The sequence below is a fragment of the Gallus gallus genome, chromosome 5 (assembly GCF_016699485.2).
Source record: "Gallus gallus isolate bGalGal1 chromosome 5, bGalGal1.mat.broiler.GRCg7b, whole genome shotgun sequence".
NCBI lineage: Eukaryota > Metazoa > Chordata > Aves > Galliformes > Phasianidae > Gallus > Gallus gallus.
The window spans coordinates 24539185-24553838 of record NC_052536.1 but is presented as its reverse complement, the minus strand read 5'-3'; the positions used below and the strand labels follow the sequence as shown (position 1 = coordinate 24553838).

At 43.4% G+C, this 14654-nt stretch overlaps 1 protein-coding gene and 1 non-coding gene across 15 annotated transcripts in view; both read right to left on the bottom strand.

The window, feature by feature from the left end:
- Positions 1-426: 426 nt before the first annotated feature.
- The window catches only part of MGA (MAX dimerization protein MGA), a 62570-nt gene continuing 48342 nt past the window's right edge, over positions 427-14654 (bottom strand). For 5 of the 14 annotated variants that reach the window (XM_025150857.3, XM_015287127.4, XM_025150860.3 and 2 more), the window contains 7 exons: positions 14208-14259; positions 12436-12621; positions 11220-11331; positions 9835-10068; positions 9496-9672; positions 8912-9064; positions 3826-8277 (listed from right to left, as the gene is read on the bottom strand). In XM_025150857.3, the coding sequence (XP_025006625.2) occupies positions 6986-8277; positions 8912-9064; positions 9496-9672; positions 9835-10068; positions 11220-11331; positions 12436-12621; positions 14208-14259 (2206 nt within the window). In that variant the 3' untranslated portion in view covers positions 3826-6985. Of the gene's footprint in view, positions 3518-3825; positions 8278-8911; positions 9065-9495; positions 9673-9834; positions 10069-11219; positions 11332-12435; positions 12622-14207; positions 14260-14654 lie in introns of those variants that run through there. The other 9 variants (XM_025150861.3, XM_015287131.4, XM_025150866.3 and 6 more) reach the window with 6 other exon arrangements.
- Positions 3659-3758, bottom strand: MIR6685 (microRNA 6685). The gene has a single exon (NR_105555.1). It is a non-coding gene; the product is annotated as a microRNA 6685 (primary transcript).

Here is a 14654-nt window from a genome sequence, read left to right as displayed (position 1 = left end):
AGGGGTGTTGGGAAGGCAGGAAGGCAGCAGCAGAAGCCTGGCAAAGTCCCCCAGGTATGTGGTGCAGCCCCCAAACCTTGGAGTTTTCAGGTGCTGGCTGGAGAAAGCATTGAATGACCAAGCTTGGTCTGACAGCTGCCCTGGGCCTGAGCAGGAGGCTGAGCTGCACATCTCCAGAGGTCGCTTCCCACTTGAGTTTTCCTTTCAACCCACAAGTGCCTACAATTTGACATAGCGATAAGGCAGCTAATGAAATTGCCATGACAACAAACTGGGTTTATGCTGGCTGTTGCAGCTTCCTGCAAAGAGAGAGCCTTGAGAGAGATGTTCACAAAACCCAATGTGATTAATAGAACTAGACTCATTTGAGCTTGGCTTTCAACCTGACGAAAAAATTAATGTGTTATCAGCTTGTTACACAGCTCATTTCTGCTTGCGTTATTTATTTATTTTATTTAAGATTAAGGGAAGGAAATTACATGCAAACTTGCGAAAAGAAGATAATTGCATCCGCCCCCTTGGGTAGACAACCAAAATGGCTCCAGCTGGTACACTCTGCACGGGGGAAGGCAGCCATGCCACAACCATAACCAACAGGGCACAGCTGATCACAGCCAGCCCCGTGCCGCAAAACCTATTCGTTAAATACTCACCCTGTCATCCTCCTAAATAAAAACACATGAGGACAAAATGTCACCAACGCTCTGGGCCCTGAACACGATGTGGCTGCACCAACACCTCCCCAGGCAGGCTGTACCGTCCACCCCACGCCGCTCATGGCGAACCCCGTGCCAGCCAGGGCCAGGGACCCGGCCCCAGGTTCCTGGGTCCCGACTGACCAGGAGCAGCTGTTGGCTCAAGGCCATCTTTGTAGGTCACTGACACTGCTGGCTGGCTTTTCCCTTTGGCAGCAGTGCCTCTCTTCCCCACCCTAAGGAAATCAAGTTTTCTTCCAAACATGAATGTGCCCCTTGTAAGCTGATCTGCAATATAATTATTTTCTCCCTTGCTCAGCAAAGTTTGCAAAACTGGACGTTTTCCCTGTCAAAGTCAGACAATGAGGCCTTGTCTGCGCTGGAGCACGGTAGTAAACAATTCCCACTGTGGCTGCCACCAGTTCGGCTCTCCTGATGGAAGCTGTTTATTGGAAACTTTTCCTGGAGACTGAACCTCCCAGTGCAAGCAGATAGCCCCTATGTCAGAGCCACTACACTGCCACGGGGTACGACTGCAGGAAGGAGATTTTATTTTATTGCCTCAGACATCCAAAAGCTGAGGTAGCAAATTTAAAGCTCCACAAAGCAGTCTTGAGCTGAAAGTCTGCTTGCCTCATTTGTTAAAAGCAAAGAGTCATCATAACTGAGAAGTGAAAACGCCAGCTGAAGAATGGGAGCTAATCATCACCTGCTGCAGAAGTTCTGCAACAACCTCCTCTTTCCTTCACATTTTTGCAGCCAGTGACCCGAACACCAGTTGTAACAAGATCTTATCAGAGCTACATCACTTTAAAAAGTGTCAAGCTAACTAGAGCAGGAAAAAACCTATCTGAACGTCATCCACCTTGTACCTCACGTCCACGTGTGCTGGCCCTGCTGCTTTCACAAGGCGAAACTCACCTAACATGGCTCCCAAAGGGATGTGAAAGGTTTGTTGGATCACGTTTTACCCTGGCTCCATAGCCCCGTTTTACAGCAAAGCCCAGCCCGTACCAGGAGCAAAGCATCATGTCAGCCAGCTCTTTCCTAAGCCCAGCACTGCCAGTGCCTGAGGCCTGCCCAGGGACCAACAGACCTTCCTGATGGAGCTGTGCCCCACGTGTAAGGCCCAGGGCACTCCTGGCTCAGTGCTGCCCGCTTCCTCCACACCCAGCAACAAGCGACTCCTGAGGGAGGGCAGCTCTGACATTTATCCCAACGACTCCACGCTTCATTTGACACCAAACAAAACCAGACATCTCGTCACTGGCCTTTCATTTTTCCTTCAAGAGGAAAGCAATTGGGCCAGGAATGCCACGATCCTTAAAATAATCCCTGCCACGGATGCCACAAGGAGATCCATGGCTGCAGATGTGAGCCCAACACAAGAGGTCCAACAGCCAGACAAGGGCAGGTACAACACAGCAGAGGACAGAGGGTGAAGTTCTGGCTCTTATGAAGTAAGCGTTGGGACATGGGAGGAAGGCTCCCTCAACCTGTGAGCTGGGCTACATGGAGGAATGCAATTCTGGTTTTAAGTGGTTTGTCTCAAAGCAGAAGAAAGGAGGAGCACCGGCCTCTGCGGCTGAGAAGAGCTCCTGCAAGAGGAGCCAGATGCCCCGGTAGCCATGCTACTATATCCTCAAGCAGACTCCCCCTACTCTGGTTGCTACCATCCTAAAACAGCCATAGAGATGTTATAGTCCTGCTGATTGGCCACTTGCAAACGAGAACAATCAAATAGCTCCAACTGAAACAAGCCAGTCCAGTCCCACTGTTGCCTGCCTCTCCTGAACACCTTCACTACCACACAAACCGTTTCAAGGTCCTCTGGTACCTCAGCCTGTGAAGTATTTTACATCCTTGCCTCAGTCAGGGCTCTATCTAATGCAAATCTGGCAGAGCCATGCCGCACACAGACCTTGCCCAAACCCTCTGTGCTTACTGAGACCTCTGTGCTGCTGTCATAGCTGCAGAGCCACACAGCAGCCCCATGGTTTGTACCACGCCACAGCTCATCAGCAAGGATTTTGCCACAGGAACTGCTCAGGAAAAGCAGAAGGGTTTCTTAGTCCAGCTGTTGACTAAGGAGTTAATGGAAAAGGGAAACCTCTAAAAATGGTATACTGCTTATGTTTGTGTTGCATCTTTTTTTAGCTGCTACTTAATTGCCTGGCTTTAGCCCACAAGACATGGCAAGCTGCGATGCTTGCAAGGGGCACCCCTCTGTGTTGGACAGCGGAACTACATGGGGCCAGCAGGAACAAGCCCAGCAGTGCAGCACCCTCAGTCCTGCCGCCCACCAGAGGAAAGTCAAAACTCACCTAGAAAAGCCTGACAGTAGCAGCCCTATGTCCTCCTCCTCAGAGCTGGTCCCACCAGGGTGACACAGCTGAGGAGCCCTAAATGCACTCAAATACCACAGCCCCCAGCACTAATCATCAGGGAACTCTCTTGCTAAGTTCTTTCTATTGCAAACCTGATGGGATAAACACTACATTTACATTCCTTTCTGTTCCAAAATATAACCCTATCCCTTAAAATGAAGATCACGGGATGAAGCCCTGAAGGGTTTCATCAGAAGCTGTTAAAAACATGCTACCTGCCTATAACAACACATTTTTATTCATTTTCTCCTCTGAGATTCGTGATGTGCGTTATCTCCCATTTAACAGATCATGGAATTGAGGTGACAGCAGTGACACACAGCACTTGGCAGCAGGCATTTTATCTACTTCCTCTAAGACGTATCTCCTCTGACACTTCACCTGGGGACAGATCTTCAGACTTGCTTCCATAAAGACAGCTGTGCTGTACAATGTCTGTAAAGCAAAGATACAAAACATTAATCCGAATTTAGGGTTGGGGAGGGAGCATGAAGGGTGATTTTTTTGGAGACTTCATCTTCAACAATTTGTGTGTGTGTGTGTGTGTGTGTGTGTGTGTGTGTGTGTGTGTGTGTGTGTGTGTGTGCAATGACCTGAACCAAGCAGCAATGCCCGCGTCACCAGGAATTCCGTCTCTGAGTACACGTGCATTGCTGGCTCGGGTACAGCGCTGATGTCACCACAGCGTGCCACCACTGCTCCCCGCCCCGCCACCCTCCCACACAACAAACTTTCAGAGCCACTTTCTAGTTCAGCTTGATTGGTTTATTTTAGTTTTACACTTTGTCCCTCACATACAGTTATTTCATAGTCCTGTACTGTTAGTTTTCTACAAAAATATCCATTTTTCAAAAGCAGAAAAGAGGGAAAGATATATTTTAATATATAAAAGGAAAAAAGCTAAATCTGACATTTCATTATATTCTTAAAAACATTCCAGTCTATTTACAGGTGTGTAAAAAACAAAATCTCCAGGTCTCTTGGTCTGGTGAGAATGTGCGCCTTGCAGGGGTTTCCTTCTCCTGACTCGAAAACCTTTTCACTTCATGTCACATTCTTGCATTATTGCCTCAAAAGACAGCATACGTCATTTTTCAAAGGTTTATTCCAAATAAATGGGAGTATGAGGAAGACCAAAAAATAGTAATAAAAGGGGGTGGGCAGGGGAGCAGCATTTAAATTCATAGCAAAATATTAAGCTGCAGTCAAGAGATGGTGAAACGAGGAGAAGCGAGAACGGAGAGCATCTCAAACACGCTTTGGTGCCCGGTACCGAACCAATCACCGCCTTCTGCAGCTAAATGTGGGGTGTGCTCTTAGCTCATGTGCTGCACTCAGGAACCAACATTTTATCCAACGTTTTTTCCGTTACCTCGATACTGAACAAAACATCTACTAAAGCACAACACTGATTCCAGATAACCTTTGCATGGCTTCAACGCTGCCGCTTCCTCTGTCTTACAGAAAGAAGCGTGCAAAGCACAAACCTTTTTAAAAGCACTCAGACAACACAATTCTGTAGTTATACATCAGCCACGTGGGACCATGAAGGGACGGGGTGCAGAAACAAGTCAGTGACCGGGGATTTGAAAGGAATCACCGCTGTTCTGGTTGCTGTTTCATGCACAGGGGGGCAGAAAAGCATCCGGCAAAGTAAACTGCCACAGGTCATTAAAAAAAACAATGTCAGCCTATTAGAAATGCTCAGAACCAGATTCCCAGGTAAGTAATTTTATGTCTGATGTAACGCTACTGAACTGATAAAGCTACTCCAGACTTCCACTGACTTAAAATGAGGTTTAAAATCCTTAACATTAAGCAAAATATGTGTATTCACACATTAATTCCCTTTTCTAAGGCATTCAGTGACAACTGTAAGACTCTGCATGACTCTCAGGCTGGCATATATTCTCTCTTCCAAAGAATTCACAGAACACTAGTATCAAACATGTCAATAGTAAATAAGCAAATGGCAATGAGATACATGTAACTGCTTTAAAACGCATCACTTAGAGTGGCAAGGTGAAGACACCTTATTCATACAGGCTCGGAAGTAACTTGCTTGCATACCTAGCTCTACGGGCTCCTCTCCTTCACAGCATAATAGAAAAATCATAAAAAAGACCAGGAAACACCCAAGATATATGCATCCCCTCAGGGGCCCAAGCAGACACAGATCCAGAAGTTGCAGCTCACCCCATATGGTTGCAGAGCATGTAGAGCAAACGCTGCTCTCTAACTGTGGAAAAACATCACTCAGCACTGCACAACCTCAGTGTGGGAAGATGAGATCCCTCCTGTAGTGCCTCATCAAAGACTGGGAATTTGGGGGAGGGGGGGGGGGGGAAATCCCAGCTGCTGCTGCCAGAAAAGTAAATCAGGGGATTACATTCCTAAATGTAAAGCAAAATGCACCATCTCTTTTCCAAATTCGTATCGTTTTCACGGCCATGCTTTCTGCCTTCTAGGAGCAGTTCAGAAGCCCCTCAAGCGCACCGTAACTCCTGATTACAAACTTGATAGGAAAAGACTGTGTATGCACTCATTAACAAATCATCTCTCCTAGGCTGAAAATTTCATTTTTCAAGAAAACTATGAAAACAAAAATCGTGTACAAAAATATAAATATCTTTACAGTCTGCAGGCCCTTCACCTCCAACAGAGGGACAGTGAAGAGCACCTACACGTTATTGAGTAAGCAGTGGCAGAGAAGAATAAAAAATACATCTTGTGATTCAATACTGCCCTATTTCCCTGGTAATGAGCATTTTTGTTGGCTTTTTTTTTTTCCTATACACATCTTGTGCAAACGCAGTGAGAAACCTCTGAGTACCTTTCCTGAATTCATGAAGAAATGTAAGGTTTGAAAAGCTATACACATATTTTCATATATACATTCACATATACACCTCACTCATTTATTTTAGGCTCCAACAGCCCTGAAAGCGTTCTGTATTTCACGAAGAAACATTTCCTATTAACACATCCAGCCACCAAATGCATCTTGAAGAATGGCAGGAGGAATGTAGAAGAGAACTGGGAAAATGCTCCAGCTACTTCAGCACGGTATTTAGAGATGGAGCAAGGAGGTACCCAAATTCTTCTCTACTCTCTGAAATCTTCCCTTACAAATGCCCAAACCATCAAAGCAAGAGCTATTTAGATAGGGGCATGAGCTGAAAGGGGTGAGTTTTCCATTTTATTTTTTTAATGAGCTTACATACTGTTCTAGTCCTAATTACAGTGGGAAATATCTTTCCCGTGTACTAAGAGTTCTGTGCATAAGCTACTAAAAGGAGTCTCTGCCAGAGCACTAGCACCAAGGAACAGAAACACTTCACTTCAGCCCTCCACATAATCTGCAGTTTCCCTTCTGCTGCTCTCGGTACCAAATCTGAGAGTAATTGCAGTCTCATTTCTGCACATGCATTGTATTCTGCAAAACACTGGATACAATAAATGTGAACAATTCCATTTCTGCATAGATAGTTTGCCTGGTACAAAACCAAATACACCTGATTTTTAACTCAACAACAAACAGCTGCCTGTCTACTGGGAAAAAAATCTCTGTCAACAGCCTAAGTTTCTCAGTCCTTCTATAAACTATTTCCTTGAAGATCCTATTTTGGAAGGATACCACGTGCCCAGCAATGGTTTACAGATCATCTTCCATATTTTGTGAAGGGGAATGAGAACTCCCAGAATACAACAGTGAGGTAAAAATACGTCAACATGCTTTAGTTTCATAGCACTTATTTCTCAATTTGGGGCCTGCCCTCAGATGAATAGTGCTGATGCCATACAGAAAACCAAGTGTTGCAGACAAGGGAGGTTGCCAAACACAGCCATTGGTTCACACCGCTCCAGATCTCCATTCCACTCTCTGATAAAATATACATACACTTATTTGCCAACTGAATTTGAAGGTAGGGTTCCAGAATTACTAAATTTTGTACCCACAGGAGCTAATGCAGGCATTACTTTGTTATCCTGTCCTTCTTGAGCAGTTACAGATGAAGCTTTTCCCCCAGCGGGTGCCAGTTTTGCAACTATAGGTGCCAGCAAGGGCATCACTTTAGCACTCTGCCCTTCTGAGTCCACTGGCAGACTTGCTACTTTTAAGCCAAGAGGTGCCAGCTTTGGCATAGGCCTCCACAAAGTGTCAGCATTACTAGCTTCCGGATTAGTTTTCATCTGCAAAATCGGAGGAGTCACACCAGTGGCCTCTGCCAAGTTTGCTACAGTTTTGCCATTCCCGCCACTGGTTACGGACAGGTTGGGAAGCGCATCCTTCATTTCAGCACCTATTACTATTTTTAGAACATCTGCTTCAGACGAAGGCTCCCCAGAGTTCTTGTCCCCCTCAGTAAGGTCATCATCTTCCAGGTGCAGCAAGAGAGGGCTTAAAGAGCCACTGCCCTCTGGAACCTCAGAAAGGTCTTTGAAAGCGCCTCCCAGATGGCCGAACTGGAAGGAAGAACCATCTGCGGCGGTGAGATCACCGGCTGTTCCCCGGCGAGCCTCTGCGTCTTCATGGGAGAAATCTGAGCTTAGAGCGCTGGGTAGCTCTGACATACCTGAAGCGTCATCGTTCAGTTGCTGATTGAGAAAAGCAATCTCATTGAGCAGCGAAGTGAGGGTCTCATCAGTGTCATCACTCTCCTCAATGCTGCTCAGTAACTCACCTGCATCCAGTTCTGCTTCCTCCATAGCAGAAGCTACTTTCCTCAGTTCCATTTCTATCCTCGAGTCTTTGATCTGCAGCTTGCGAAACGGCAGTTCTTTTGTTTTTAATCTTTCTCCCCCATGATCACCATCCTTCTTCCTGGCTTGGCTTCCTACGAGCTCACCAATGCAGAGCTTTTTGCCAAAAGACTCTGGAGGTTCCTTTGCACACGATACATTCTGGAGCTGTGCAAAACCATCCTTATTTTCAAAGAAACCTTTTGCGGAGCCTGCGGTGCTTCTTCCCTCTCCATCGCTGTCTCCAGGACATGGTTTGTTTTTTTCTTCTAGAAGGATGCTGTCACTCTTCCTACTTTCAAGAGGCATTACCAAAGACTTCTCAGAAGCCTGAGCGCTTGCAGCTGACGTGTTAGAATTTTTGTTTCTGTTCGGGTTGAGACTCAGGCTTTCTTCAGCAGCCAGTGATGTAACATTAACAATCTTTGGCATCATGAATGAATCTTCACTTTCTGCAAAACCAAACAAAGCACAATCCATCCCGATCCATACTAACTGCAAGATAGTTCCTATTTATTGCTTACTTTCTCAAGTAAGCTGCAATTCACAATTTAAACCACTTGCACAGTTTTGGTTAAGTGAAGACCCAAAAATCTTAATAGTGTAGTTTTCAACTTGTAGGAAAAAACACTTGCCCAGTCCCTTCCTTCAGAAGACTGGCACAAATGGAAGCATCTGTAACGCTTACAGCTCTTCTAGTGATGCATGAGGAAAACAAAATCTTCACCCTCACAAAGATTTTCAACAGCCTCACTATCACTTTTTACTGAACTTCTCTAGTGGGATGCATTAGGCCATGGACACATTCTAGGCCTCAATTCTTTTTAGTTTGCTGAGGGCAAGAAGAATTATTTAGACTACGAGAAAGACTTAGATAAGATAAATTAAAAAAAAAAAAGCTCTTGTATTTAGTCCCTTAAGGTCCTTCTAATCTAATAAAAAGACTTAATACTGATTTCCCTTGAAAACCAAGACTACAGCATCTACTGTTACCTCCTAGTAAGAAAAAGAGTTTAGCCTCATTTTTGCGAGGGTAACCTTCCCTACATACATGCAGAAAGATCCATAAAAAAATCAAGAGCCTACCTGAATGGGACTCAGGGGCTGGTACTACTGCTGAGGGTGCTGGGTTTCCAGCAACAGTTGATAGTGTAATGGGAATGGCAGAGTTAGCAAGGATTCCTTTTACTTGGACAGGAACCGCTGATCCTGGCAGCTGAATCATCACAGAAGCAATACCTTACCCAAAAAAAGGGGAATGGGAGTTGAGTGGAAACAAGATCCTTTCAGATACTTAGTCAAGCCTGGAAAATACAAGCCTTACACTTCCATGCAAGACTTTACATGGTAATACCAACTGAAAGTGTTTAAAGACATAGATAGGTTAGGTGACGAAAGAGATCTCAAGTTTTTCCTTCTGCCTTTACTTTCTTGAGACTTCCCATCTCTCTAATTTGGGAACAGTAAAAATTTAACAGATCTTACTTACCTGTTGACAAACCGACCATTTGAGATAATTACATAAAATTTATTTTATCGAAGTCATGTTCTACCTCACTAAGTTGTAAAGAATGAAAAATTAAAGGAAAAATTGAATGTTACCATGTAAGCAGACACGCACATCTCTGAATGCACGGTATCTCCATTAACGTGTTCTAACATGACCATACCTGGCTGTGCTGTCATGGTGTTGCTGACAGCTCGAGGCTTTAGTTCAGCCTGCAGGAGCGTGGAGGGCACAGCTGCTACCTGCCCGGGTACCAGTGGGCTCTTCAACGTGAGCACCTGCCCCTGGGGAGTCATCACTAGGCTTGCAGCAGTTAGTGTTAGAGAGGATGAGGTGTTCTCTATAAAAAAGAAACATGTAGATCAACAATTTATTTAGGCACAGCACCTGTAATGGCAAACAATACCCCGCAATCCAGCATCAAGCACAGGCATGCAAGAAGCTCCAGCTAGAAGGCTCATGAGCCTGAGATTCAGTGACAAGTGCATTCTTTTTAACCCACCTGTGGCATGGCTTCCTTTTCTGGCAAGTATCAATGGCTTGCCTCTTCTACTTGTCATAGGCACTTTGCTCAGATCTCTGGGTAGAGCAGAAGATGCTTCTTGATGTGTGCTAGCAGGTGAGGTTACAACAGATTCTGTTGGCTGAACATTTTTCTTCTTTTTTTGTGCTTCTACGGCTTTTTGTTTGGCATACATATATTCTAGCTTCTTTAGGACAACCTCTTCTGTCTTCCCTACAGAAACATCGGAAAGTTAATCTATCTTTCCAAAGACTCTTTCCAAACCTAAACATGTGAGGATGGAACTTCAAGTTTACCTTATTTTATAACATTATTATTCAAAACACTGACGTGATTTAACTACTTTAGAGTAGATAACCTCACCAAGCCAACAGCAGACTTAAAACCAGAGAGTAATAATTATGTATTTAGTACAAGTTATTTTTTTTCTTTCAGAAGCATCCACACATTTCAGAACTCTTCTGCAACTCTGATAAGAAGAAATCAGCTTGGACGTGCAATAGCTCCTGTTCAACAAGTATCACTGGAAGACAGAAGACATCCACATCTCTGGAGAAATACCTCACATCTTTCCTAATAAGTATGATTATCGGCATTATTTGGATGTTGTATGAGATTTCTTGGACTGACGCATGCTGTCAAATAACCTCTAAAAGAAAATTTGCATACAGTTCAGCATTGATATGAAAGTTGTAACATTAAACAAAACAAGATTTTTATAAATCATGTTTTCTGTAGATGCTCACAATTTGTCGGTCCAAGGTGAAATAACTACACTGACCTCCTTCCAATTCAGAGTTTAAGTTCTAACATGGACGATCCTCGTGGGCCCCTTCCAACTCAGGATATTCTGATTCCATGAGTCTTAAAACCCCTCAGTGAGCAGCAGCTCAGAATATACTGCAATTCTGTTTTACAACAGAACTGCCTCCTCCATCAAGACATGACAAGCACTAGTTTTCAAAAAAGCAGGGAATGGATAGTCATTTGCAAAATAGAGCGAAGAGTCAAGAGGTTTTGGGACTGATGTTATCAAGAACGGAACTGTGCATACTTGTGAAGTATTGAGCAGAAAAGCTGTTTCGGGAAGTGATCAGTGACAACATTAATTTTTTCCCACTAAAACATCCCGGGAACTCAGCTTTATGGCTTTAGGCATTAAGGAAAAAAAAAATGCATTTCTTATCAGTGTGAGTGTATCACTGAGTCAGAGCTTGGCAAGCCTAGCATCAAGGGTCAATCTAACTTTTATGTGAACATTAACGACTTACACAGATCCTCCCAAGATTACTCTACTCTGTCCCACAGTTGAAAGTCTTTTCTTTCATTATTCCATGTAGTTTGTATCTAAAAAACATCCTCACCTGAAAGTATGGAAACTTTTCGAATCAAAGTATCCTGTTTGCGCGCCAGTATGCACTTCTGTCCAGTAAGTTTATCTGCTTGATCAGTCAATCCCTGGATTTCATCCAAGGCCTAGAAAAATGTCAGGAAAATTATTTATAAACAAAGAACACACAAAATTACACAATATTTTTCCTTCCAAGAAAGCTTTATGAAATTTATTTAGACATTTTCATCACCGTGAGAAAGCAGGACTCAGAATGAGAATGTAAAGTATATCACATAAAGCTAGCTTTCCCAAAATGCAAGCTGAAAAGCAATGAACATACTGGTCACCTCCCTTTCCCAAGTTCCTCCATTTTAAAGAAAAAAAGTCTTTTATCTCACCATGTCAGGGAACAGCTGACAAACATAATTATGTATCTACAACTTATGTTTTGTTTCTTGACATTTACATGATGGGGCAGTGCAAGTTAACAGATGACACAAAGCTGAGAGGAGTGGCAGACACACCAGAGGGTTCTACTGTTATCCAGAGTGAAATTAACAGGCTGGAGAAATAGGCCAACAAGAACATCATGAAATTCACTGAGAAGTACACCCACAGTGGAACAACTCTAGGCACCAGTATATACTGCGAGTCACCCAACTAGAAAGGAGCTTTCTAGAAGCTGGAAGAATCTGGAGTCCAAATGGACACCAAGCTGAACATAAGCCGGCAACATGCCCTTGCCACAAAGCTGACTAACAATATACTGTGCTGTATTAAGCAAATTATTGTCAACAGGATTGGGCAGGTAATCCTTTCCCTCTTCTCAGCACTGGTGAGGCTACACCTAGAGTAGGGTCCAGTTCTGGGCTCCTAGTACAAGAGAGGCATGGGCATACTGAAAAGGGCCACAAGATGATTAAGGGCATCTCTCCGATGAGGAAAGTCTGAGACTCTACAGCCTAGAGAAAGCTTGGCAGGGGATCTTATCAATGTATATAAGTACCTGAAGGGAGGGCAGAAAGAAGGGGGTGACAGAGCACAGGCTTGCCTGCAGAGGCTGTGGAGTCTCCCTCCTCTGAGATCTTCAAAAGGTGCTTGGACACAGGTTTGAACAACCTCCTCCAAGCGGACCTGCCTGAGCAAGGGCTAGACCAGATGGCCTCCAAAAGTCCCTTCCAAACTCAACTATTCCATGATACTTTGTTCAGATTAAAGCTCTCTCATCTAGGCTTCAAAATACTCACTTGCTTGAGAATGTAGCATTTAGACACCTTGGGAAGACTGTGCAGCCCCAGAGCTCTCTTCAGTTTCTCGAAGAGATCTCTCATTTCATTACGTCGCCGGCGTTCATTTGCTGTGTGTGTCTGGCGGTAATGAGCAAAAGCTTCTTCCTCAGACTTCTGCCTTCTGCTCCAAACTGGAGGATTCTGCTGGAAAAGTAACCATATGGACCAGTTTAAAGAAAAAAAGGAAATCTAACAGCAAACTATTCAAAGGCATGCTTGATTTGCAGTGTTTCAACAGACACTTGAAGATATCACATCATGCTATTCATTTATTATGTCTTCATGAAAGCTCAGTGTCAGAAGCATGAAATGCCGACCAACAAAAAATGACCAACGTAATCACATCAATCCTAAAAGAAACGATCATGAGCAGCCCTTTCTATCTGTGAGCTTTCCCTTTTTGCAGTACAAGGCTACATGGGTAAGCCATGGTATTACAGCAAAATCACACATTTGAGCCCAGTGGTTTTAATTTTTTCTTTCCATTTGTCAAAACTCCTACTAATAAATGAAAATATCCCATCAATTCTTTTCCCTGACATTAAACTAGTTTTGTTTGCATTTTGTTTGATGGGTAAATATAAATAGGAGCGAACAGACAGAAGACACTGTTGATATACATCACTCCAAACATCTACCAATTAACGGACAATGTCAAGGTCAGACTCTGATTTTGATTAATTTTGTTTGTGCCCACAAAGCTTGACAGGTAATGATTACAGGTTTGAAGATTTGTTTTTTTCAGCATTATTCTTACAGTTTTTCTATTGTTATAATATTTATTTCATGATGAAATAATATTTTAAAAGTCTTAATGTACTTTGACATCACTTTTGGGTCTGCTACGAATCCCAATGAATCAGCAGAAAGACTCCTCGGGTGCAGCAATAGTATTCCTGAGCCCTCTGGCTTCAGGACGAGTCTAAAGGCTGAGCTCCTGATGCTGACTTTTGCCCTCACAGGCAGAATGAGCGCAAGTAAAGCTGTAATTGCATCTGCTTTTCTGTTGGGTGCAAAATTCCTTTAAAGGAAAGGCCTCTTGTCAGTTTTGTGGGCAGAGGAGGAGGCACGGTGCCCTGTAACCCATCTTCATCTCAGGCAAAAACATGTACCAGTCTGCTTCAATATACAAGACATTCACCAAATTCACAAGCCACCTCAAACCCCACCCTCCCAACAGAGAGCTTTAAACCTGACTTCATGTGCATCACTGACACTTACCAAAGACAATTATTGAAACGTGCCTTAGGGTGACCCTAATATAAGTTATAAGCATAAGTTCAGAAGGACTGCAATGAGTTTAAGTTTGAAAGGCTTCTGCGCTGTCTTTAACTTGCCTAAGGACATACTATTTAAACTACTGATTTCAGAAATCCTTTGCCCAGTGCTGCAGTCTATATAATCCTACATATTATTGTCTTACATATTTTATGCGTGCTGCAGAAGTTATTGACACCAAAATCACAGAACCTAAGAGAACATAACAGCAAGTAAGAGGCAGATATTTCTCCTGTACAAGAAGTTGAGTAAGAAATCACTGATGGCAGTTGCAGTCCATTTTTCTTTAATGAGATTTGGACTGCTTCCCCCTTCCCCAACATATATTTGGCTTCTTGCATTTAATCATAAATACATAGAAGGTAGATAAATTGCATTAGAGCTGCGCTTGAGATGAAAGTTTATCTTTAAAATGGAGATGTGATACCAAAAGGAAAGAGGAGAGCATATACCTTCGTAGGACTTTCTGATAATTTTTCATCCGAAGAATTACGAGCATGGTATCTGGAAGAAAGGTAGAAAGTTTTTCCCAACACTACTCATCTCATGCACTCTATCCTCGTTAAGTATATTCCAACAGCCTACAATTGCTCATTTTTATCCCGAAATTAACTTTTCCTTTTAACTACATGAAAGCAGAATACTGTTGAGCTTTCTCAAGGAACTCAACTAGCTTCAATGCCATTGTCCTGGAAAAAAAGAAATCAGTTGTTCCAAAAGCTGTGAAATTAGCCCACAGTTCAACAGTAAATTAAGCCAGTGTTTGTTAACTTCAGGAAGTAGTTCTATTTGATTTTATATAGTATTTTGGCTGTTGTTTTCTTTTTGTAAACACAGATCAACACAGATGATGCAACCACCCCCCCCAATCAAGACCAACCAATCAAAATCTTTACATT